Genomic DNA, 27201 nt, shown 5'->3' with positions numbered 1-27201 from the left:
AGGAGTCACTGTGGATGCGGTGAGATGGAAAGATGGGTGGAAAGCAGGGCGTTTTTGGAGGCATAGTACTGTTTGAACTACGTTCATTTATATCTCTACCCGCTCCTGAGTCTCAGTTTACCTGTAAAATGGGACTAACTGGATTGCCGCGGCTCATTAAGGCCCCAGGCACCCGCGTCTTTACAGGAGCGGCCGTCGACGCTAGGGGGCGCCCCATCGATGACTCGGTGCTCGGCTGGCCAGGCTCAGGCCATAGCAGCTCTATTGGTCGGGTCTAGCGCCCCAGCTACCGCCATTGAGGAGTGGCGGAGAGGAAGCGTCTCACAGAACCGGGCTGGGGCGGCAGCGACAGTGATAGCCACAGCTACACAGCGACAGGTAGGGGGGAGCGGCGAGCCAGGCTGAGGACCTCACGGGCAGTGCCCACGCGATCGCCCCGGCTGTGTTCAGACGGCCCGGCTCTGGGTCCGCGGCAGCCGGCCTCTCCCGGAGCCCGGGCTTCCTCGCGGGGACTCCGGAGCCCGAGTGTCGCTGGCACCTCAGGCCCAGGCTCGGGGCACACCGGTCCCTGCAGCCTGGTGACACCCCTGGATTTTGAGTATCACTTCTCCTAAGGCCTGATCCCAGGGAGCGAGTGTCCCTTCAGCACGCCCCTGGCGGGGCGGCGTCCCTTCCCTCAGTGCTTTCATCCCCTCTGGGGGTCACCTCTGGGTGGGGACATCATGCCTGGTCCCCGAGGTCCCTCTCCTCCCCCTCTCCTCCTCTAGGTAGGGGACCCATCTCTTACCCCTAGAGAGCCGTCTTCTCTAGGCTTGGTGGCTCTGTCCCCTGTTGCAAGCTAGGCTTGGGGTTCTGACAGCAGCCCGGAGGTACGGGAAGGCAAGGGAAGCTTCGCGTTCCTGTGGGGTCCCCGGCCTGACACCTGCTGGGAGTTGACACCCCCCTCCCCCCACCCCGCGCCCCTCTAAGCAGAACTCCTGGAATCTCTCAGCGCTCCTCTCTAGCTGCCTTGCAGAGGGACTCTCCGGGTGCAACAGCCAATGCTTCCCGTTCCCGGGTCTGGCCTTCTTTCGGGAGGGGCCTGGCTCAAGGTCATGCCCGGCTGTCTGCCCAGGCTGTGGACTGAGCCCAGATCCTCAGTGTCACCTGGCACACCGACTAGGAGAAGCCAGGTGGGGGTTATTGCCGGGCAGCTGCCTAGAAGTCCCGATGGACCCGAAGCATATAAACAAACACTCCTGGGATTCTGGCCAGTCTGGCGGCCCTTCCTGAAACCGGATTCCTTAAGGGGATCCTTGAAGTGGCCTCAAGCCTCCTTTAGATGTTTAGCAGAGCTAATGGATGCTTTCTGGCTTGGGCCTCAATTTACTGAGGAGAAGAGCATCTTAGGGCGCTAACCATCCATGTCATTTTAACGTGTACTTTGTGTTCTTGCACATTGAGGGCCTGAACGTCGGTACAAAATGACAGTGGTTTCTTGAGAAAGTAAATTACTTTACAGTGTGTGTGTGTGTGTGTGTGTGTGTGTGTGTGTGTGTGTGTTTTCAGAGGGCAGACAGACAACCTGTGGGAGTCTGTTCTCTCATCTCACCTTCTGAGTTCTGGGGATTCAACTCAGGATTTCAGTCTTGGTAGCAAGTGCTTTCACACTCTGAGACATCATGCTGGCTTGACTGTGGTTTCTCTTTACTGTGAAAACATCTGGACTTGGCACTTTAGGGGAGAGTTGACTTTTAGGGCTGAAATGAATGGAAATAACAAAAATATAAAGTACTCCAGCCTTGGCTGGGTGCCCAGGACTGTTTGAGCCTCACGTAGGAAAACAGGGTAGTCAGCTTCACACTGTGTTTTAATAGATTTACTTTGTTGAAATGACAATAGAGAAATGTTTCTTTTACTTGCACCGTGAAACACTTTTGATTAAGAAGAATAATTTGTTATTGTGATCTTTCTAAAACAAACACCGCAGAGTCTCCCCCAGATTCTTGATTTTGTGTCCGAAGCATCACCAACAAAACAAAACAAAACAAACAAACAAAAAACCAAACCAAGAAAAGCTTTTGAAAGAAATAAGGCAAGTGTTCTGCAAAATGCTTTTGTGTTTATTATTAAGACAGACAGGGTCTAAATATGTAGCCCTGGGCTGGCCTGGAACTCCCTGTGTAGACCAGATTGGCCTTAAACTCATGCCTGCCTCTGCCCCCTTTGTGCTGGGAGTAAAAGTGATCAGGTAGTTACTTTTTTTTTTTTTTTTTTTTTTGGTTTTTTGAGACAGGATTTCTCTGTGTAGCCTTGGCTGTCCTGGACTCACTTGTAGAACAGGCTGGCCTCAAACTCACATCGATCCACGGCCTCTGCCTCCCAAGTGCTGGCATTAAAAGCATGTGCCACCACGCCCGGCTACGTGGTTCCTTTTTAACTGTCCCTGATAACAGTAAGTCTTGCATGGCAGTGCTAGATACTGCTGACTTGAAAACACCAGTCTCCCCCCGAGGCTGGGTCAAATCTTAGGGGGCTTTTGCTTTGGCTCTGCTTTGTGTTGTTAGCCTGTTCTTTGGGATGAGCGTATCTCCTGGCACGAAGGTAAGTCACTAATCATGGGGCAAAGTCCTTGGAAAGGATCCTCAAAACAGTCTGCTTCCAAGTGGGACACATGCCACAGGAAATCTGGAATGTCTGGTGTGGTGGCTGGGGACCAGCATGAATGGCCTCGAGCAGCATTTACAGCTCAGAGTTCTAATTGGAATCCACTCGCCCAGTGAGCTGAGAACCCATCTAAACTTTGTTTTTGTTTGTTTGTTTCGAAATAGGGGTTGTAGCCCCTGACTGTTCTGGGACTGCTATGTAGACCAGGCTGGTCTCAAACTCAGAGATCTACCTGCCTCTGTCTCCCAGTGCTGAGATTAAAGGCCTGTGCCACCATTCTTGGCTCCTACTTAAACTTAAACTTTTTTTTTCCTTTTTCTTTCTTTCTTTTTCTTTTCTTTTCTTTTCTTTTTTTTTTTTTTGAGACAAGGTTTCTCTGTGTAACAGTCTTGCCTGTGCTGGACTCACTTTGTAGACCAGGCTGGTCTCGAACTCACAGTGATCCACCTGCCTCTGCCTCCCGAGTGCTGGGCTTAAAGGCGTGAGCCACCACGCCCGGCCTGCTAGTCAGTATTTTGATAAGCTTTAGAGTGTTTGTTTGTTTTTAAAAATTTTTTATTAATTTATTCTTGTTATATCTCAATGGTTATCCCATCCCTTGTATCCTCCCATTTTTTAGAGTGTTTGTTATGTATGCATTTAAAAGGTAATCTATTTTTTTTTTTTTATAATACCGGTAGGCACAGTATTATATTACTTTTTGTAACAAGCAATTGTGATTCAGTCGTGAATCTAAACACTGAACCCCTATCCAGAGGATTTGTGGTGCTTGCCTTTGCTGACTAAAACAGTTCACTAGGTCAGCATCATCCTGGGCATGGAAGATAGTGATAGGGCCGGAGATGTAGTTGGTAGGGTGCTCAAAGGGTTAGGGTCAATTCCCAGCACTACATAAACCAGATGTGCTGGTGCACACTTGTAATCCCAGCACCTCTTCACCTCACTTCCAAGGGAGGTGAAGACAAGACAGTCAGAAGGTCAAGGCTACATCCTCAGCTATATGGTGAGTTCAAGACCAGCCTTGGGTACATGAGACCCTGGTTGATGGTTGTATGAACAAAGCCTGATGAATACATTTACACATTTTAATTGGGACACTTTAACTAGTGTTGTAGAGTGAATGTCATTCACATAGTCTGTTGGACATTTGTACTTTGATCTAGGCTCATGTTTCTTGGCCTTTAGTCTTTAGTCTTCACTGTGTGGGATTGTCATGGGTATTTTAAGAGGTTTACAGCTTCTACAGGCTCTCCTCACAAGGTAGCCTCAGCATCATCTGATGTAGGAATAATTAAAACATCTTCTCAGAGCTGGAGTGAATTCTAATTCTTGCAGAGGATTTGGGTTGGGTTCCCAGCACCCATATGAAGCTTTATCACCTCCTGTGACTCCAGTTCCAGGTGACCTTACACCCTCTTCTGGTCCCCACAGGCTTCTGCATGTGTATGGTGCACACACATATAAATAAGTTGAAAATAAAAAGAAATGTCTCCAGATGTTGCCAGGTTGCCCCTGTGGAAACAAGGGCAGTGTGATCCCAAGCCTAGTCCCCAAAGGAAGGATTTCAGAGAACAGTTCATTTAAAAGGCATGGCTTCAAATTGCAGGTGGTTTTCAGTAAGTTTCAGAGTGACTGTCCTTATAGCTGCAGACAAGTGTGGGTGAGCGTGGGTGCTGGTCTCACATTCTTCCCGAATCTCTATAAGCCTGCCCCTTGCATTCTCCCACCTCCAGGCGGGCAGAACAGAGAGGCAACATAGAAATGCATCCAGGTTCTGTTTTGTTGTTGTTGTTTTTGAGACAGGGACTCATTATTTATTTCTGGGTGGCCTAGAGGTCTAGACCAGGCAGGTCTGGGACTCACAGAGGTCAGCCTGTTTCTACTCCACAAATGTTGGGACTAAAGGCTGTGTCACCACACCCGGCCGTGCTGTTGTTAAGTTTCCGTTTTCTTCTTTTCTAGATTCTGTGACCATGAGAAAGAGAAATAAAGACTGATCCATGATTTCTAAGCACCTGTTTCTGAGAAAATAGTCATGTTGGAAGGTCTCGTGGCCTGGGTTCTCAATACCTATTTAGGGAAATATGTCAATAACCTGAACACTGACCAGCTTTCTGTTGCACTTCTCAAAGGTGAGCTCACTCAATTCTCTTCCGTAAAGTATGGTGTTTCTTTCTTTAAAAAAAAAAACCAAAACTAATTAATTAAATTTAAAATGTACATTTATTTATTTACTTGTTTGTATGTGGAAAGGGGTGATACATGTGCCATGGGGCCTGTGTGGAGGTCAGAGGACAACTTGTGCAAGTTGGTTGGTTCTTCCCTTCTACCATATGGATTGGCAGGGTGTGTGTCAGACTCACGATAGCAGTCTTCCTGCACCTGCCCTCACCTGAGTCACTTCTCCTGCCCTAATTTACCTGTGGATTTGTGTGTGGTTAGAAGCATGTTTGTGTGCAGGTGAGAGCCCATGGATATGTTCAGAGGCCAGAAGTCAACTTTGGGTGTCTTTCTCTGTCATTTTTCCATCTCATTTTTTTTTTTTTAATATTTTATTTAATTTTAATTTATGTGCATTGGTGTAGAGGTGTCAGATCTTGGAGTTACAGACAGTTGTGAGCTGCCATGTGGGTGCTGGGAATTGAACCCAGGTCCTTTGGAAGAGCAGGCGGTGCTCTTAACCACTGAGCCATCTCTCCAGCCCCCCATCTCATTTTTTGAGATAGGGTCTCACTGTGTGATCCTGGCTGGCTGGCTAGAAACTGACGACGAAGACAGACTAGTTTCCAACTCAGAGGTCTGTTTGTCTCTGCTTCCTGAGTGCTGAGATTAAAAGTGTGCACCACCATGCCCAGCTTAAAAACCTTTTTTTTTTTTTTTAAAAAGCAAAATAAGCCATATTGCTGGTGATGGTCTTACTCCAGTTAGGTTTTAGCTTTCTGAAGCTTTATGGAGGCAGCTGCTATGTCATGACAGTGGCATTGAGTTTGGCTTCAAATGCAGTTACTTATTAGCTTATTAGTAACTTATTAGTAATATTGAAATTCTGAGCCACAATCTCTTTAGAAAGAGAGGGTAAGATTCCTCCTATGGTGGTTGTAAGAATCACACAGAAAAACTCCTGGCTTGCTTTCCCATTTACATGACATAGACACCCACTGGAAAATTTAAAGTACCTTACTGTAAGGTCTTTGACAGAAGTTTTGAGAACTTGTTTTGCCTAATAGTTTCTTCTTTTCTTTTTACGTTTACTTCAGTTCTGGGAATTGACCACAGGGCCCTATGGATGCCAGGCTAGTGCTCTACTGCCGGAGCTGTGTCCCCAAGCTGTTGTTTTTCTTAGGATGAAGCACTCAAGGCTTGGGGCATGGTAGCCTTTGCTGGCCTGCCCTTGGTGCACTATGATTTGATGTGGGAATTGGAAAGCAGCGTCTTTTTTCCTTTTTTCCTTTTTAAAAATTTAAATTCTCTTTGCCCTGCTCAAAGTGGAACTGTTTCGTGCAGCTGTTCTCAACTCATGAGTTGTGACCCCTTTGGGGGGTCAAACGACCCTTTCACAGGGGTGGCATCAGATACTTACATTATGATTCATAACAGTAGCAAAATCAACAGTTATGAAGTAGCAACATGTAAAGGAATTTTAATTCAGAACATGGCTGCTCTGGCAAGAGATCACATCCTTCTAGGTCTGTATGATCTGGCTGGAATATAACCACACCTTTAATCCAGGAGATAGAGGCAAACAGATCTGAGTTCAAGGCCAGCCTGGTCTAGAGCAAGTTTTAGGTAAAGAAAACCTTAGATCCAGGCGTGGTGGTACACTCCTTTAATCCCAAACAATGAAGGTAAAATTAGTTTGTAGAAAGAGGCAGCCATGTTTGAAAGTGATGTCTTTAAAAAAAAAAAAAAAGCGATGTCTAATTGAGTGACAGAAGAGGCTACACCCAAGAGAGGGGGAAAGGAAGCTACTTAAGGGGCAATGAAGAGGGAGGGCAAGGGTGGGAGGGAGAGGGATGGGGGGGCGAAGAGGGGAGAGAAGAGAGAGTGAAGACAGATTGAGCCAGAGAATGAGAAGGAGCCAGGATATTAGAACAGATTGCTGGAGTTAGTTTGAAACGAAGCAGAGCAATTCAGGAGCCGAGAGAAAAGCTAGATTGAATAAATCAGCTGGGAGAGGAGTTTGAGCTAGAACAGCTGAGTTGAGCCAGCCAGCCCAGAGCTCAGTGAGAACAAGTAAGGGTGAGCTCATTCAGCAGTAAGTCTCAGAGGCTGAAAACATCGTAGGACTCAGTTAGATTGTATGGAGGCTAGAAGCTTCCAGGACTAGGCCTAGGTTAGCAGAAGGAGGCAGTAAACCTCCCAGACAACAATTGAAAAAGTCGAATAAAAGTTACTTTTGCATTCTTCCCTGTCCCACTTTCCCTTCTGTTCTTCCAAGGAAGCTAGTGGGGAGCAAAAGGGAAGAGTTTGTGGTAGTGTCAAGTTCTCACTCTGAGGCTTGTTGCTGTGCCTGGGTGGTTCCCCCGAGGCTGCAGGTACTGGGCCTGGAGACCCCTGCAGACTCAGCTTCCCTAACTAAGAGCTGCTGTCTCCAGAGTGAGCTGGTGGCGTATTGTTTGCAGACCCTGAGATGATCACATGGAGCCTTGAGGCATGTGATGTATCTCTGGATCTACTAGTGGTGATTTCTAATTTTAGCACTTCTAGGCAGAGTATGTCTTTAAAAAAAATTTAATTACAGTGTCAGGTGTGGTGATGCATCCTTTTAATCACACTTGGTAGGCAGAGGCAGGTGCATCTCTGTGAGTTTGAGGCCTGCCGGGTCTACATAGTGAGTCCAGGACAGCCAAGGCTACGCAGAGAAACCCTTTCTCAGAAAAAAGAAAAAAGATTAAAGTTACATTTATTTTTTTAATTTTTTTTGTATTTTTTTTTTTATTAATTTATTCTTGTTACATCTCAATGTTTATCCCATCCCTTGTATCCTCCCATTCTTCCCTCCCTCCCATTTTCCCATTATTCCCCTCCCCTATGACTGTTCCTGGGAGATGCTTCTCTCTGTCCACCATGTGTGTTCTAAGGACCATACTCAGCCTGGGCAGGAAGCACCTTTACCCTCTGAGTCATCTCCCTGGCCCTTCCCGATGTCTTCCATTCACTCTGTAGCCCTGGCTGACCCTGACACTTACTATGAAGCCTCTGACAGCTTCAAACTGGTGGTGCTCCTCCTGTCTCTGCTTCCCAAGTGCTGGGATTGCAAGCATGTGCCACCACACACAGCTTAGAGTATGTTATGTGACAACTGTATGCGTTCTTCTGGTGCTTTAGGGTAAGTTCTCTTACATCCTGTTTAAGGACTATTATTGTCTCTGGCTTTTAAGTCTATGGAATGAACGTGGATGCAGTGAGGCACGCTTTTAGTCCCAGCACTTGGGAGGCAGAGCCAGGCAGATATCTGTGTGTTCGAGGCCAGACTCTACATAGTGAGTTCCAGGATGGCCATGACTAGACAGACCCTGTCTCCAAAGGGTTGGGGGCGGGGTAAATCTGTGGCATGAAACCTTGAGCAGTGTTTTTCTTTCATAACTGGTATTAGTTTTGATTTCTTTATGTAAGGAATTCAAAGCACGCCACAGTGCGCAGGAGCATCACTGTGAGCTGAGAGACTGGCTGTGGAAAGGAGCTGACAGTATTATTGATCTTGACATAGCTGAGTAGTGAGGGGATAGAGTACTAGGCAGGAAGTAGAATGTTATTCTGGTCTACTATCGAGTACTTACTGTTGTAAATGTGTGGAAGGATACAAAGGAGACAGTGCTCAAGTGGCTGGACTGCCTGGAAGGGGCAAAAAGGAGAAAAAAAGAAAAGACTAACTTTTTTACACCAGACTGAATTTGTGTCCAGTTGTAACATTTACCAGCAACTTGGGTGTATTACTCAATTTCTGCATGTAAGAAATTATTAGCCATTCCATAGGGTTCTGAGGACCAAGTAGGTTAGTGTGGGTCAAAGAGCTTAGAGCTGTTCTTGGCATGTAGTGGGCTCCCAGTGCAGGTTAGTGCTCCTCTTCTGTAGTCAGGATGGCCAGCACAGGATTGGCTGGTGGGTCGGACTTCAGCGGTGGGTTCTGCCCATGGACTTAAGAAGTTAAAATACCAAACACTGCGTGAGTAGTCACCTCATGAGGACCGAGGTCCTACTAGGTCAACACTTAGCACTTGCTATGGGACAGGCTCTGGGCTTGGGACTGTTCCCAAAAGATGAGGCAGGAAAAGCACCCTGGAGCTCAGGCTCTAGCACTGACACCGCTTTCGCCATCTACAAGCTCCCGTGACTGGTGGTCCTCTTCACCCTCGCTCTCTTTCCACCCCAGGGCAGACAGACCTCCTATGACGTCTGATGCTACCACTGAGGGGTCTAAGCAAGCTGCTTGTCTGCTAAGCCTCATTTTCTCATCTCAAAGTTGAGAGATTGATATACGGGCTGAACTTCTCTAGTCTCCAATGTTCTGAAACATGGAGCATTCTCGTATTGACCGAGCAAAAAAAAAACCCATCATGTCAGGGCATCGTGGTTGAATTTTGAATATTTTTTTTTAAATTTTGAATATTTTTAAAAATTAGTTTTCCAGGCTTGGAGAGATGGCTCAGAGGTGAAGAGCACTGGCTGTTCTTCCAAAGGTCCTAAGTTCAATTCCCAGCAACCACATGGTGGCTTAGAACCATCTATAATGAGATCTGGTGCTCTCTGCTGATGTGCAGGTGTATATGCAGGTAGAGCACTGTATACATAATCATAAATAAATCTTTACAAAAAAATTAGTTTTCCAGCCGATACTGATGCACACCTTTAATACTAGCACGTGGGAGGCAGAAACAGGTAGATCTCTGTGAGTTCCAGGCCAGCCTGGTCTACAAAGTGAGTTCCAAAACAGTCAGGGCTACACAAAGAAACCTTGTTTCGAAAAACAAAAACAAAAACAAAACAAAACAAAACAAAATTTAGTATTTTCTTCACTTTTCCTCCCTTGCTTTTTCCCCCTTTTCCCGCCTTTCATTATATTGATATATTGATTAGGTGTGTGTGTGTGTGTGTGTGTGTGTGTGTGTGTATGTATGTAATAGATGGAGGCCAGAAGTAGCTTGTGAGAGTTGGTTACCTCCTCCCACAGTGTGGTCCAGGCTCAGGCCCAGGCTGTTACTCCTGGTGGCACTTCACGCTGCCCTCTCTTGCCGTCTCAGAGAGCTCCTTGGGTTCTTCTTGTAGCCCAGGCTGACCTCAGACTTGCTATGTAGCTGAGGATGACTTTGAATTTTTGCTCTTCTGCCTCCACATCCCAAGTGCTGGGCTTACAGGTGTGCACGGTCCAGGCTACAGTGGTGGGGTGGAACCCATGCCTCCAAGCATACAAGGGAAAGGACTCTACCTACTGAACTGCAGCCCCACAGCCCTCAAGTTTTGATTTTTGTTTGGGAATGCTCAATCAGTAAAATCTATTAGAATCAGAAAATCCCCCAAACCTAAAGTACTTAAAATCACAAGTATTTCAGACGGGGAACACTCAACTTGTAGCAGTCCTTTGCCTTGTTATGAAGATTGACTGCAGTAATGCATGGGCTGAAGAGATGGCTCAGCAGTTCAGAGCAGTTAAGATTGCTCTCCCAAAGGACCTGAGTTCAATTCCCAGCACTCACTTGGCAGCTCACAACTGTATGTAACCCCAGTTCCAGGGGATTTGATGCCCTCTTCAGGCCTCTATATGCATAAGGCACAGAAGTGGCACACAGACATCCATGCACATCAAAGGAAAAATTAGAGAGCATTGTCTTAGTTACTCTTCTATTGCTCTGAGGAGGCACCATGACCAAGATAACTTATAAAAGAAAGCATTTAATCAAGGGCTTGCTGACCTTCAGAGGATTAGTCCATATCATCGTGGTGTGGAGCATAGGAGCAGGCAGGCAGGCAGGCAGGCAGGCAGGCATGGCGCTGTAGCTAGAGCAGAGAGCGCATATCTGATCTGCCAGTTGCAGGCAGAGAGCCACTTGGGCCTGGTTTAGGCTTTTGAAACCTCAAAGCCCACTCCCAGTGACACACCTCCTCCAACAAGGCCACACCTTCCAGTCCTTCCTAAACAGTCCACCAACTAGGGAACCAGACATTCAAATATGTGATCCTATGCGGCCCATTTTCATTTAATGACCACATGCATTAAATATATGAAATATTTCTTTTACCTTTTTGATATTATAATTATATCATTTACCCCTTTCCTTCTTCTAAACCCCTCCTATATACTGCCTCCCTTTGCTCTCTTTCAAATTCATGGTAAATATTATATTTTTTAGTTCAAGGCCTCGATTATATCTTGGTGGTAGAACATTGGCTTTGTACAAGTGGGTGGGAGATTAGGAGGGCCTGAGTTTGAGGCCCAGGAAGAGGGATAATGAGGAAGTGCTTGGCATACAGTAGGACCTCAGTAAGTGGTGGGTACTGTTTCTGTCAGTGTAAAGTTCCTGCCCACAAGGCAGCCATCAATCAATAGTTGCACTTGAACTAGAGGCAGCAGCTGGATGTGATGGCTTGCTCCTGTAATTCCAGCGCTGGAGAGGATGAGGCAAGAAGGATTGCTCTGAGTTGGAGGCCTATCTGGGATATATAGTAATTTTCAGCTAGTCTGGGTGACACTGTGAGACTCTGCTTTAATTACAAAAATTACATTATGCATTTGAGCGCACAGTGCCTTCTGTAGGAGTTTGTCTGTAGGGTCTGGGAAGCTGGGGTGGCTTTTGAGTGTGCTGATCCAGGTGGGGTGGGCCCCAGGAGCAGGGCCGGGAGCTCAAAGGCACAGGGAGATGCTTTGCAGCCAGAGTGTAGAGGCTCTGCTGGGCAAGGCCTGCATACTCCGCCCCCTTGTTCTCTGAGCCCCATCCAGCCTGGTCCTATAAATAACCTGGAGCAGAGTGAAGAGAGTCTGGTCCTCAGTAGAGATGGCTGGGGAGTGCCTGCCTTTCCCACAGTGTTAGCGAACAGATAGGAATTTTAGTGTGAGGCATCCATGAATAAGCCTGGAAATCAAGGAGGGGCATTCTGGCTTTGAAAGTTCCTATTTCCTTTGGGTGCTTTGCTGCCTGACTCTCAGGAGCAACCCTTCCCAGCAGAGCAGGCCATGGGCACACTTTTGAGTGTGCATGCATGTGTGTGTGCGCACGTGTGTGAGTGTGTGTGCATGTGACTGTGTGTGTGTGTGTGAGTGCGTGTGTGTACACTAGTATGTCTTCCATCTTGAACCATTGCTGTGGTTTTTTTGCTGCTCCTTAGTTGTTGGCTTGTTTGCGGCTTCTGTTTTTTCCCTTTCCTTTCTAAACCTTCTCCTGTGCTGTCTCTACTTAACCTTCTTTAATGCTTTATGGTTTGAGTTCCTTCCACTTCTGAGCAGTGCAGCAGCCAGGGAAACCCAGGGGCCACCTGCCTTCGTGACAGGTTAGCACATGGAAAAATAGGACCAATCTCAGTGCAAATGAGAAGGCAGCCCAGGGCATGGCTCCACTGGAGCACTTATTTCACATGCGCAAGAACCCACCTTCCAAAAACAAAAAGTCTGCAGTTATCCCTCTGAAAGTCATTTGTACATAAGGAAAAGGTTTTCTGATTTCTTCTCCTTAAAAAAAAAAAAATTAATTAATTTTATTTTGTGTGTATTGGTGTAAGGGTGTCAGATTCCCTGGAACTGGAGTTACAGACAGGTGTAAGCTGCCATGTGGTTGTTAGGAATCGAACCCAGGTCCTTTGGAAAAGCAGACAGTGCTTAACCACTGAGCCATCTCTTCATCCCCTGATTTCTTTTCCTTTGTGATAATTTTCTCCCCAACTGTGGATACAGGTTTAGTTTGCTTTTAGTTTTATTCAATGTGGAACCCCATGTGGGCATGTGTCCCCCCACCCCCACCCCCACCCCCCCCAAAAAACCCAAGAGACCACACTTAGAATCTGCCAGTTCCTAGGTTTGACCTTTTCTAGAGTTTGCATAGTAATTTACGGGGTGGGGGGTCGGGGGAAGAAGCGTTCGTTTTTACATCATTACGTGTTTGCAGTGAGCCTTGGCTGCCCTGTTCCTGGGCCTTCCTATACACTGTTCTCAAAAATGCCCATCCCACACAGATACAAGATCAGAAAGAGTTTGTGTTGTGCAAACAGTTTTATAACAGGAAGGCTCTCGCCTCAGCAGCCTGTGGCTGGAGAGTGTGGTCTCTCATGCCTTGTGGCCAGCATCAAGTAGAGCTTGGTTCTGTGTGTGCAGACGAACGGCTTGCACAGTTAGATGAGCATGGTTGTGTCAGGCTTCCTGTACTGTGATAAAATACCTGAGACAATCAACTTAAAAAGAGGAAAGGTTAGCCAAGCGTAGTGGCGCATGCAGCCTTTAATCCTAGCACTGCAGAGGTAGAGGCAGGCAGATCTCTGTGAGCTGGAGGCCAGCCTGGCCTACAAAGCAAGTTCTGGGACAGCCAGGGCTGTTAGACAGAGAAACTGTGTCTTGAAAAACAAAACAGCAACAACAACAACAACAAAGGAGGAAAGGTTATTTTGATTCACAGTTTTGGTTCACATAGGTTGCTTGGCTGCATTGCCTCCAGCCCTGCTTAAGTAACAGGAGCGCCTGGTAGAGTGGCCTGCTTGCCTTATGGTAGATGGGAAGCAGAGTTTGGAAGGGCGCCAGTCTCAGCATCCTTCTTGTGGGCATGTCCTCAACAATGTAACTTCTACCATGTAGACCCACTCACATAAAGGTTCCACTACCTGCCAGTAGTATTATGGGCAAGAGATAATCCTTTAACTTATGGGCTTTTGGGAGACATTTGAATCTAAATGAGACAGAGGTGGATCTGGCTGCCATATCTTTACACACTTGGGTTGGAGTCATCATGCAGGCCGACCCGGTTCTTCCTGTGCCTTGTGACTAGTTATTATGGCTCAAGAGAGGTTCAGCGAGCCAGAAGAGTCGCAGGCCTTTGTATGACTGGCTCGCTCTATCTGTCTGTCTGTCTATCTATCTATCTATCTATCTATCTATCTATCTATCTATCTATCTATCCATCTATCTATGCTTTACGTTTTGAAACAAGGTCTACATTGCTCTGGCCATCCTAGAACTCACTGTATAGCCAGGTTGGCCTCATAGAGATCCGTCTGCCTTGGTGTCCCAAGAGCTGGAATTAAAGGTATATGCTACTGTGCCTGCCTTTAGTTTTATCAACTAAACCATGGCCTCTCAAGTGTTCTGTGACCTATGATCAGGGAAAGGACGTTACTGAGGGCTGGGTCTGCTTGTTAAAAAAATACAGCAGATTCTTGTGTTTTAACCTCAGGGATTCTGATTTGGGAATGTTGGGGAGGGCCCAGGAACCTGCATTTCGCCTTAAGAGATGATGTCAATCTTGTGGGAACTGTTAGCCTACGCTGAGGGTCTACCAACTAATCAGCAGGCCAGATCCAGTGTGCTAGCTCACGATGGCTTTCACTAATTAATTAATTAAGAGTGTTAAGTGCTTCTGCACATGAATAAAAGTACAGGTGGTCAGAGGACAACTCTTGGGAGTCTGTTTCCTCCTTGCACTATGGGCCCTGGCAATTGAACTTAGGTCTTCAGCTTGGCATCAACTGCCTTGAGCTATCTTGCTGTCTCTATTTATTTATTTTTGAGACAGGGTCTTGTAAACAGGCTAGCCCAGAATTTGCTATGCAGTCTAGAATTATCTTAAATTCCTGGTCCTTCTGCCTCTACCTTCCAAGTGCTGAGATTGTGTCTTTTTTTTTTTTTTTGAGACCAAGTCACTAGCCCATGCTTGTCTTTAATTCACTATGTAGCTGAGAATGACTTTGAACTTCGCGTCCTCCTGTCCCTACCTCTGAGTTGTGGGATTGTAGGAGTGTACCACTATGGTGTGTTTGCTTTGATGAGGATCAAACTCAGGGGTTGTGCAGAGTTTTATCCCTGGAACCTACATGGTGGAAGGAGAGATTGACTCCTGCAAGTTGTTCTTTGATCCCCCCCCCCCACATGTCTATCTGTCTGTCTGTCTGTCTGTCTGTCTCTCTCTCTCTGTCTCTCTCTCACTCACACACAAATGTAATAACAACTTTGAAAAAGGAAGAAATAAAAAAATGCAGTTGACATGATATAAAGGTTATTCTTCTCTGGCCATTATAGAAATAGACAGGCTCTTGCCTAAGCTCTTTAGGCTGTTGCACACCAGCTGTCGTGTGTGCTAAAGTGTGGGTGGTCAGGTCAGTACCACAGACAGAGCCCTCAGGGTCGTGGTGGCATCTCCATGGCCATCACCCTTCAGCGCTCTGTGCACAGCCGGCAGCTCAGTCTTCGTTGGATGAACACTTATTTCATGGGGTTTTGTTTTTAGGTGCTGTTGAATTAGAAAACCTCCCGTTAAAGAAGGGTGCCCTGAAAGAACTGGAATTGCCGTTTGAAGTCAAAGCTGGTAAGTGGAACCGAAGGAGGGAGGAAGGTTTGGAGATCAAGTTGTTTGGGACAGGAGTGTCAGAAGCCCTGGAGTTTGTGTCTGCTTGGCCAGGAAGTAGACAGGGAGTGTGAGAGTTGAGAGCAGTTTACATCAGTTTCACCTGAGTGCAGTGGATCCATGAGATAGAGGCCAACTTGATCTATATAGCAGGTTCCAGGACACCAGGACTATGCAGTGAGACCCTGTCCCAAACAAGGAAGCAAGCAAGCAAGCAAACAAAACCTGCCTCAGCAAAGTCAGGGACTAGGGCCAGGGGTGTAGTTCAGTGTAGAGCACTTGTCTGGCATGCACAGGGTCTGGATGGGACTCTACCCCTAGCATCACACATACACACACACACAGACACACACAGACACAGATACACACTCACACACACTCACACACACACACAGACACACACAGACACACACACACACACACTCACACACACTCAGACACACACACACAGACACACACACACATACACACACACAGAGACACACAGACAGACACACAGACACACAGACACACACAGACACAGGTACACACTCACACACACACACAGACACAGACACACAGACACACACAGACACACAGACACACACAGACACACACAAACACAGACACACACACACACACACACACACACACACACACACACACACAGAGACACACAGACAGACACACACACACACAGACACACACAGACACAGATACACACTCACACACACTCACACACACTCACACACACACACACAGACACAGACACACAGCCAGACACACAGACACACACACACACAGACACACACAGACACACACACAGACACACACACACACACTCACACACACTCAGACACACACACAGACACACAGACAGATATACACATTCACACAGATACACACACAGACACATAAACAGAGACACACACATACTCAGACACACACACTCAGACAGACAGACATACAGACAGATATACACATACGCACAGATACCTACACAGGCACACACACAGACACACACACACACACACAGACACAGACACATATACCGACAGTTACACACACATACATAGACACACACACACACACACACACACACACACACACACACACACACACACCCAGACACAGAGAAAACCAGAAGATCATAATACCATCTACATATCTTGTATTTTTAAAATTTTATTTGTAAAACCGCACAGACTTTCTGTGTCTGCCCCAGCTCTGAATAATGACTTGGAAACTTATATTTATTTATAACAGCTTTAGGCCTTAGCTTACTATTGTGCCCAACTAGCTCTTATAACATATGTTTAATCTATGTTCCGCCATATGGTTCTTCACTGTGCCTCAGTTTCATATGTCCGACTTCCTCCATGTCTTGTAGGCAGATCCTTTTGAGCCTCTTTCTCAGAGTTCCTATCTCTCTGAAGCCCCACCTGTCCTCTCCTGCCTTTGTTTTGCTATTGGCTGTTCAGCTCTTTATTCAACCAATCAGAAGGGGATGGAGAACAATGTTTATAAAATATGTGGCGGGTGATGCTTAACAACACCAAAGTCTAGTCATAGACTCAGCTCTCTGCGGGTGCAGGAGTCAGCAATTGAGAAAACAAGGACAGCCTTTTCATAAAACATCACTCCAACATATCTGTGTGCGTGTGCGTGCATGCATAGGACCAGCAAAGACGCTGACAGATTGGAATCGCAAAGCTTTAAGAATGCTAACATTAAGCCGGGCGTGGCGGCGCACGCCTTTAATCCCAGCACTCGGGAGGTAGAGGCAGGCGGATCGCTGTGAGTTCGAGGCCAGCCTGGTCTACAAAGTGAGTCCAGGACAGCCACGGCTACACAGAGAAACCCTGTCTCAAAAAACCAACCCCCCCCCCCAAAAAAAAAGAATGCTAACATTAGTTACTTGCAGAAGAAAAGTCTTCAAATATTGAAGGATTAAGAGAAACTTTTTGGAGCCAGGTGTGGTGGCACACGTCTGTAATCCCAGCACTCGAGAGGCAGAGGCAGGCGGGTCGCTGTGAGTTCGAGGCCAGCCTGGTCTACAGAGTGACTCTAGGACAGCCAAGGCTAACATAGAGAGACCTTATCTTGGAAAAAAAAAAAAAAGAGAGAGAAACTTTTTGGACAAAATTGATGGTTTTCTAATATTTGTAGAAAGCCTGTTCTGTTCTTCACGCCTTTTATATTAATAAACTTGACCTTATTTCTTACAAAAAATAAATAAGATGTATCAAATTTTATTTTGCTGTCAAATGCTTTATATCCTCTTGCAGACTCATTCAGTGCTGCCACTGTGGCCTGGCATGGCAGAGCATGCCTGTAACCCAACATTTAGGAGGGAGAATGAAGGTCAGGCGCTTTAAGACCAATATAGGCTGTGTGCAGCCCTGTCTCAAGCCAAACAAACAGATAAGTGCCACTGTGCCTAACTCAAATTGGCATATAATCTTAGTTGTAAATCTTATTTTTCTAGAGAAAACTCATTTTTCATTTCTATTTTTATAAACTATCTCCCTGACCCCATGGTGCTGAATGTTGACCCTCGGGCCTGGTACCTGCAGAGCAAGCATTGCATCGCTGAGCTGCAGTCCCAGTGCCTGTATTCTAATTTGCTGTTGGAGTTGATGGTCAGTCATTGGCTACATCATTAGAAATGCCACTGTGAGGACTGGGGCTGTGGCTAAGTGTGGAGCCCTGCTGAGCAAGCACGGGGCCCTTGAGCCACACACAAAGGAAATACCATTCTCAATGCTCCACTGCTACCTTACTTTTTGAGACAGAGTCTCACTATGTAGGCCTGGCTGGCCTGGAGCTCACTATGTAGAGCAGGCCGGCCTGCAACTCACTATGTTACCAGCTGCCTTCAAACTCACAGAGATTGTCCTATCTCTGCCTCCCAAGAGCTGGGACCAAAGGTGTGCACCATGCCCTGTGACCTGTCTTTTACTATGTTAATTTAAAGGCTTGGCTGAGATGGAGGGCGCTGAAAAAAATTCTTCAGGCCAGGTAGCTCTGAGGCCACGTTCTGAGCATCTGTTTTCTTTATCCTTACGCTGTGTTGTCTGTTTTAGTTTACAGTGTATGTCCAAGGCTAGATTTTAAGCATGACAGTTATTAACAGGAGGTGAGCTCTGTGACCAGGGCCTGTGCAGGGTGGGTACCATGGGAAGGAATTCAAGGTTCACTCCAGTCAGAAGAGCGCTTCCACAGGAGACAATCTGCATTTGTCATGAAAGAGACTCACTGGGCATTTTCCAGCTTAATTCATTGTAGCTGGTTCTTCTAAACTGATTAGTTTAAGTGGCACTTACAGATCCTACCCTCACACTGCCTTCACATATGTTGAGACCTGATTGGCTAGCCTTCAATTCACTTTGTGACCTAGGGTGGCTTTGAACTTGCCATCCCCCTGCCTTAGTCACCAGAGTGCTGGCGTGCTGGCGTTATAGGCATGTCTCGCCACCCCTGGACTGCTGTTTGTTTTCATGATTTTTGACTATTTTTTTCTTGTGGTGCTGGCAGTGGAGTGCAGGGCCTTGTGCTTCCTAGGCACTTGCTCCACCAGAGCTAACTCCCCACCCCGAGGTATCCCCCTGCTGCTCTTGTCCCCTGCGTCTGCCTCCTCAGCGTTTCTTAAATGCACCACCACAGTTGTCAGGGCTTTTTTAAAAAATAAAATAAATACTCTTAAAAGTAATCTATATGCCTTAAAGGGAGCGAGAAATATTTTAAGAACCTTGAGAAATGTGCAGGTGTCTGATGATGCAGTCTTTTTCCTTTCAGGCTTGATTGGGAAAGTGACCCTCCAGATCCCCTTTTACCGCCCGCATGTGGACCCTTGGGTGATCTCCATTTCCGGCCTCCACTTAATTGGCGCACCTGAGCAGATCCAGGACTTCAACGATGAGAAGGAGAAGCTATTGGAGAGGGAGCGGAAGAAGGCGCTGCTGCAGGCCCTGGAGGAGAGATGGAAGGCAAGGCTCAGGCCTGCACTCCAGGGGCGCCTGTGACTCCCAACAGCAGAGTGCTGGCTCTGCTGACACTGGCTCTTTCCCTTGCAGAGTGAGCGGCAGCAGAAGGGAGAACCCTACTGGTATTCGGTCACCGCCTCAGTTGTCACGAGGATTGTGGAGAACATTGAGGTGAGTCCTGTCACCTTTATGAGGACACATGCAGGGTTTCTGAGACTTAGATGTGTCTTCGCTTCTGAGTTGCTCGTTCCCTGTGGGTCTGGCTGGTGCACTGTGGCGGGGGTGGGGGGGCGGTGGCTGCTCAGGTGTGCCATTTGGAGGCTGTGCCAAAGGGAGAGCCTGAAGAGCAAGCCTACGATGTGAGGCAGACACAGGTCCTTCCTGCTTTAGCTGCCGTGACTGTTTGTTTCCGTTCACTTGCCCTCCCCCTCCACACCTTCATTTTGAATGTTGGAATCTACTTGCTAAAGGACTTCTCACCTCAGGAGCCAGGTTATTTAGGCCTCCATGACTGCTTTCGGGGCAAGGCGTCTAACTTCTCTGGTCAGATTTTTCATCTGCAGAATGGTGGAGTCCGCCTTGCCTACTGTGCTGTGAGCTGTGACTGGCGCAAACTGATGGACCTTACTGAGTGTTGATGGGCCAACGTGCAGGGGCTACTGTCTGATCATTAGGAATGGGACCAGGGCATGAAACCTCATTAAATGTCACAGCGCAGCTCGTACTTACAGTCTCTAGGGTTCTCTTGCAGTGTCCAGCCACCCAGGCCGAATGTGTTAGTGTGTGTTGTGCTCCTCAAAAGTAAGACCTGAGATTGCTGGCTTCATAATTTGGATGGAAAGGTTGATGCACTTGGAGGTACTGATTAAAAGAAGGTTATAATAGTAATAATAATAATAATAATAATAATAATAATAATAATAATAATAATAATAATTTATAATAATATGTGTGTGTGTTTATATGCAGGTGTGTGTGCATATTTTCTATAACAAAGGAATATATTTTTCTCATAAAACTTTTTTTTGCATTTATTTATTTACATGGCACCTTGTGGCAGTTGGTTCTCTCCTACCATGCAGGTCCCTTGGATCAAACTCAAAGGGTACTTGGTGGCAAGTACCCTTACCTGCCTAGCTTTCCGCTGGCTCTGCAATGTCCTTCTCAGGGGCCAGAGGCTGCTTCTCTGCAGACACAGGAATGTCAGGCCTCTGCCTCGAGGTGTCGCTGGCCATGTGCAGGTCCATGTAGAGAAGCTCACTGCAGTGGTTTATGAATGGAGCAAAAGGGACACGCCCACTAGGTGCACTGCCGCACTCCTCCACTCCTCATCTTCCAGGCTACATCTTTTCTGTCTCTTCTTTCTTGATGTTCCCTGAGCCTTGGAGGGGGTGATGGACCTGTGCCATTTAGGGCTGAGCACCCTACTATAACTTTCACTTTTATTTTTATTTTTATTTTTATTTATTTTTATTTTTTTTGGTTTTTCAAGACAGGGTTTCTCTGTGCAGCCCTGGCTATCCTGGACTCACTTTGTAGACCAGGCTGTCCTGGAACTCACAGAGATCTACCTGCTGCTGCCTCCCCAGTGCTGGGATTACAGGGGTGCGCCACCTCTCCTGGCCCCACCATCAGTTTTTGTAGAATTTTATTTACGTGTGTGTGTGTGTGTGTGTGTGTGTGTGTGTGTGTGTGTGAAGACAGCTTGCCGAGTTTGGTTTTCTTCTACCGCATGGGTCCTGGGGATGGATCTCAGGTCACCAGCCTTGGTTGCAAGTCCCTTTACCCACTGGGCCACCTCACTGGCACATATTCTGATTTCTCCATCAGTATTAAGCATCGGTTTCTCTATGTTGGCCTCAACACCATGATTGTAATCATATTCATAGGGCACAGTGATGGCTTACTGCTGTTTGGCTTTCTTTTATTTTCCTTCTCTGTGGTACGTTTGGTATGAGCGATTTGTGTTTGTTAGGCACACACATAGATTTGCGGGTGGTAGTGCTCTTGTGTTCATGGATGTGAAGGCCCGAGCAGGATATCAGGTGTCTCCCTCTGTTGCTTCTGCCTTGCTGTCCTGAGACAGGGTCTCTCCTCAGCTACAAGCTTACCGTTTGACTAGGCTGATCTGGTCATCACCAAGGTCCTGGGACCTGTCTGTCTCTGCCCCCTCAATGCTGATGTTATAGGCAACTGTAGTTATGCTTGACTTTCTGTGAGAGTGCTGCTGGGGATTTGAACTCAGATCCTCATGCTTGCAAAACAAGCATTCTTACCTAGTGAGTCATCTTCCCAGCCGAGTTTGTATTTTTATGATGGCTAATGATGCTGAGCACTCTCCTTGGCTACATGTGTATTTTTAAAATTTTTTAACGTTTATTAAATATTTTACTTAAATACTTATATTATTGCAGTGTGTTTTTTTCCTTCCTTTTTGCAGTGCCGAGGACTGAACCAAGGCCCTTGTACATGATTAATACACTTTTTTGAGCTACTCACGGGCCTCCATTACTGTTTCTTAGTTCACTGAAGCTGACTGAGTAATTCCTCTCGCTCACTGGAGCAAGAGCAAATAAACATGTGCAGATTCACACAGACCTTTATGTGCTTTGCAGGTTATTCTGGGCTCAAGTTCCTAGAGAGACAAGAGTGGTATACCCAATTATTTGGCGTCAATGATGTTGTTCTCTTTCTTTCTCCTCTTTAAAAGTTATTATTATTATTATTATTATTATTATTATTATTATTATTATTATTATTATTATTGTCGTTGTTGTTATAAGTGTGTGTAGGTATGTATGTGGAGGTCAGAGCACAACTTTCTGGTGTCTGTTCATTCTTTTCATCTTTATAAGGGTTCTGGGCATTGGATTCATGTTGCTAGGGCTGCATGGCTGCTGAGCCATCTATCTGGCCCCTGATATTGCCGTGTTTAAATATTTACGTTGTCTTCTGGAGTGACTTGATGGGAGCATTGCCGCCTTCCTGAGATAACATTCACACAGTGAGCTGTCATTTTTTGAGTGGTTTCTGATCACGTCCCTTGAGACTTTGAGCACGTGCACATGGGATACCCGTGCGTACATGCCCTCTGTGGTTGCCCTCCACTTAAAGATCTACCAGTAGCAGCTACTGAATGTGTTTTCTCTTTCTCTCCCCTTTGCAGTTAAAAATTCAAGATGTCCATCTGCGTTTTGAAGACGGTATTACCAATCCCTCCCATCCTTTTGCATTTGGCATCTGCATTAAGAATGTGTCCATGCAGAATGCTGCAAATGAGCCTGTAAGTATGAGGTCTGACCACAGACCGACAATAAAACTCCATGCTAGGAGCCCTGGGCCTCTGCCCGCTGTCCTCCAGTGTTCTATAACCACAGTCCTGCTACTTTGCCTACTCTGTGTGTGTCTTTTTTTTTTTTTTCATCTAATATTCGCTTTTTCTGTGTGTGTCCTGTATGTAGGCAACTAAAGTTAATTTTCTGGGGGAGGGGAAGCAATTACTCTTCACTGATGTATTACATCACTTTGGTTTTATACACAAAGAGGCTGAAGTGCAAAGGATTCTTGTCACCAGGAAACTTACTCTGCTCATAGCTCCACCCAGTGTCTGGAGATGTCTGTGATGGTTTTCACAGTCTCTTTTTTATAAAGCTATTCTGTGACATTCTGTGGTGTTTCAGACTTGCCTGTTAAAACACCGATTCTCCACACCCTTGTATACCCTTGGGGGTTTGTTTTTGAGTGAGGGCTTTTCATACCTACCAGCAGGATGGCAGGCCTGTATCACCTGACAACCATCTTAATTGATTGTATTTTCTATTCTAGAGTCAGATCATACCCTTCTCCATGAAATAGACTACATTTTCTTTCTTTTTTTCTTTTTCAAGATAGGATTTCTCTGTGTAGTCCTGGCTGTCCTGAAACTCACTCTGTAGACCAGGCTGGCCTTAACTCAGAGACCCACTTGCCTCTGCCTCTGAGTTCTGGGATTAAAACCATCATTGCCTGGCTAGCAGAAGTGCTCTGTTGGGCAAGACATAGGAGGCTGATGTTGTCAACAGATAGAATAAAAGTTGACAGATCGAGCCGGGTGTGGTGGCGCACGCCTTTAATCCCAGCACTCGGGAGGCAGAGGCAGGCGGATCGCTGTGAGTTCGCAGGCCAGCCTGGTCTACAAAGTGAATCCAGGATGGCCAAGGCTACACAGAGAAACCCTGTCTCGAAACAAACAAACAAACAAACAAACAAACAAACAAAACAAAACAAAACAAAAAAAGTTGACAGATCATTTCAAAGTTTGAGATGGCCTCATGGGCTTAGGCCAACCCTGAACTGGATTCGTAATTTACTGCATATCCAATGTCTCTTTAGACTTCTGGCCCTCCCGTATTCACTTTCCAAGCACTGGGTGGGAATTACGTGCGTGCACCACCATACCTGGCTCAGAAGCCTATAATTTTTATTTACTAGGACAGTGGTTTATATCTGTTGAGCCTTTGTGTGCTTGTGGATCCAGAACCCCTTCCTAGCCCCCGAAGGCACTGGGTACATATAATGTTCAGACGTTCATTCAGGCAGAATCTCCATACACATAAAATAAAATCAGTGGGACGTGGTGGTATACACCTTTAATCCCAGCACCCAGGGGGCAGAGGCAGCCATATCTTTGAGTTCAAGAGTAGTCCGGGCTATATAGTGAGTTCTTCTAGTGTAGCCAAGGGCTACATACTGAGACCCTGTCTCAGAGCAAAACAAAACAAAAACAAAGGTAAAAACAAAAAAGCTACAGCAATTTATTCTCTAGCTTTGGAAACTAGAAATGTGAAACTAAGGAATCAGAAAGGCTGCTGCAACCCTGAGGGTCGGTGTGTCCACACCTCCCAGTGTCTGATGGGTACTGGAAGCCCTGGGTCCTGTAGACGTGACAACTTGGTCTCTGTGGCAGGGCTTACAGGGCCTTGTCTCCTTTGTCTCTCTCTGTCTTGGTTTCTCTCTCTCTTTTTTTCTTCTTACAAGGACCCCATTCATTAGCTTTGTTCCTACACTCATCCAGCATGGCTTCATTGTAACCTGATTCTGTCCCCACATTTGGCATTTACAAATAAGGACGTATTCACACTTATGGGTGAACTCGACTTCTTGGGAGAGAGCACTGTCCAAACTGATACCCTCATAATATCCCAAGATACTGTTTCGATACTTAGCTGACTTCCCACTTCAACTACGTGTTCATGTACACGCACCCATACTTTTTCTCTTCCATTCAGAGTTCGAGTTAAGAAATATAATCAGACTAGTGGTGGTGCATGCCTTTGGTCCCAGCATTCTGGAGGCGGCAGAGGCAGGCGAATCTCTGTGAGTTCGAGGCCAGCTTGGACTACAAAGTGAGTTCCAGGACAGCCAAGGCTACACAGAGAGACCCTGTCTCAAAAAACAAAACAAAACAACAACAACAGAAATGTCATAACTGTCCCCTGAAGACAGCAGGCCTTTTGTGCTGGTTTACAGCTATCTTGACACTCATTTGTCCAGTGATATTCTCTGTCTGCTTACTCATAGCATCTTAGATATTTTTCCACTGCTTCTTCTGTGTAATTTAAAATATTCATACATGTTGGAGTTGCTTGTCTGGTTGGATTTTGCTTGTCTCTTTTTTTATTTATGTACTCATTTTTAGGGTCTTATGTACCTCTGCCTGTCCTGGAACTCACAGAGATCCACCTCTCTTTGCCTCCTGAGTGTTGGGATCAAAGGTGTAAGCCACCAGGCCTTGCATGGATGGAGTTTAAGCTGTATGAGAGTAAACTGTTTCCTTTGCTCTTGCATCCTTGCACCTTGCAAAGTACCTTATGTGTGATGTTTCACACATGGTTTATTGAGTAAACAACAATTATATGTGAAATTAAAGGCGGCCATCCTGTTTTCTCCTCCTTCTTCCCTCAGGTACAGAAACTAATGCGAAAAAAGCGATTAGATGTGGCTGAGTTTAGTGTCTACTGGGATGTCGATTGCACTTTATTGGGGGACTTGCCTCAGGCTGAGTTGCAGGTATGTTCCCGCATGGGGTTTTAGTGTGAGATGATATCAAGGCATGTGGTGCAGGGCCTTCTCTGATTTGTAGGCTGTGCCCCATCTACAAGCATCTTGGGTCTAAACTCTGCCTGATATGCTTCCTGTGTCTTCACAGTGGCTTGTGTATTCTAACATGGATCATGCTACTTGGTGAACTTTTCTTATTGTGTGCATCTTTTTCATGTAAAGTTGTTTTTAATTAATGAATTGATTAGTTAATTTTGAGGCTTTTAGAGCTCACAGAGATCCCAGTACCTCTGTCTCCTAAGTGCTTTGATTAAAGATGTGTGCTACCACACCCAGCTAAAGCTCTGTCTTTAAGATGTGTCTGATTCCTTGCTTCTCACTGCTGTGAGCCTGTGGCACACTGTGGCTTCTCACTGCTGTGAGCCTGTGGCACACTGTGGCTTCTCACTGCTGTGAGCCTGTGGCACACTGTGGCTTCTCACTGCTGTGTGCCTGTGGCACACTGTGACTTCTCACTGCTGTGAGCCTGTGGCACACTGTGGCTTCTCACTGCTGTGAGCCTATGGCACACTGTGGCTTCTCACTGCTGTGTGCCTGTGGCACACTGTGACTTCTCACTGCTGTGTGCCTGTGGCACACTGTGACTTCTCACTGCTGTGTGCCTGTGGCACACTGTGGCCTCTCACTGCTATGTGCCTGTGGCACACTGTGGCTTCTCACTGCAGAGAGCCTGTGGCACACTGTGGCTTCTCATTGCTGTGTGCCTGTGGCAACTGTGGCTTCTCACTGCTGTGAGCCTGTGGCACACTGTGGCTTCTCACTGCTGTGTGCCTGTGGCAACTGTGGCTTCTCACTGCTATGTGCCTGTGGCACACTGTGGCTTCTCACTGCTGTGTGCCTGTGCCAACTGTGGCTTCTCACTGCTGTGAGCCTGTGGCACACTGTGGCCTCTCACTGCTATGTGCCTGTGGCACACTGTGGCTTCTCACTGCAGAGAGCCTATGGCACACTGTGGCTTCTCACTGCTGTGTGCCTGTGGCAACTGTGGCTTCTCACTGCTGTGAGCCTGTGGCACACTGTGGCTTCTCACTGCTGTGAGCCTGTGGCACACTGTGGCTTCTCACTGCTATGAGCCTGTGGCACACTGTGGCTTCTCACTGCTGTGAACCTGTGACAAACTGTAGACAGCATTTTGTTGCTCAGTAGGAAGTTTTGAGTGAACAGAGCAGCAGATCAGCTTTGTAGAGAGGCCCAGCCTGCTCGGGTTTCTCCTTGAACATCGCCATGGGGACGGACCTTTAAGTCACGTATATGAATAGGCAGTGTCACTGTTTGGGAAGGACTGAGGAAAAGCTTAGCTTAGTCTTCTTGTGAAGACATTGTAGGCACTTTAGTGAAGCGGAGAGAAGCAGTTCATTTTCCCACCTCCAGGTGACATAAGGTGGATTAGGTAACATTGATGCTATGCACAGCCCTTAGCTTAAATTCCCAATATTGTAGAAGGTAGCAGCCAGAAGGAGGGTTGGACTGTACAGAGCCAGTGTTTTTATGACATAGGAGGCCATGGCCAGAAGCATGGAGAGCCGCAGTCACCACTACGTCCTGGAGCCTGTGTGCGCATCCGCCCTCTTGAGAAGAAACTGCTCCAAGGAGCCTCTGAGGTCACGGCACAGCCCGAGGATCGAGTGTGACATTCAGCTGGAGACCATTCCCTTGAAGCTGTCTCAGGTACAGGGCTCTTCCCAGAGGCTCAGAGCCACTGCCCAGCGGAGCAAAGGGAAGCCGCCCTGGCGCAGTGTCCTCAGCACTGTCACTCCAGGCCCGTGTGAATCCCTGTGGCATCACATGGTGAAACTGGGCTCATGTCCACTTAGTTTTTTTTTTTTAAAGATTTATTTATTATTAAGGATACAGTGTTCTGCCTGTAGGCCTGCAGGCCAGAAGAGGGCACTAGATCACATTATAGATGATTGTGAGCCACCATGTAGTTGCTGGGAATTGAACTCTGGACCTCT

The 27201-nt window shown here is 46.6% G+C and overlaps 1 protein-coding gene across 1 annotated transcript in view; it reads left to right on the top strand.

Moving 5' to 3' along the window:
• Positions 1-229: 229 nt before the first annotated feature.
• Vps13d (vacuolar protein sorting 13 homolog D) overlaps positions 230-27201 on the top strand; it is a 227894-nt gene continuing 200922 nt past the window's right edge. The window contains 8 exon segments of the mRNA XM_051171302.1: positions 230-378; positions 4609-4778; positions 15066-15143; positions 18960-19150; positions 19238-19318; positions 22314-22430; positions 25091-25195; positions 26744-26914. Coding sequence (XP_051027259.1) covers positions 4682-4778; positions 15066-15143; positions 18960-19150; positions 19238-19318; positions 22314-22430; positions 25091-25195; positions 26744-26914 — 840 coding nt within the window. The 5' untranslated portion in view covers positions 230-378; positions 4609-4681.

Source organism: Acomys russatus, chromosome 29 (genome assembly GCF_903995435.1).
Source record: "Acomys russatus chromosome 29, mAcoRus1.1, whole genome shotgun sequence".
Lineage (NCBI taxonomy): Eukaryota > Metazoa > Chordata > Mammalia > Rodentia > Muridae > Acomys > Acomys russatus.
This window is presented reverse-complemented; position numbering and strand designations above follow the sequence as displayed.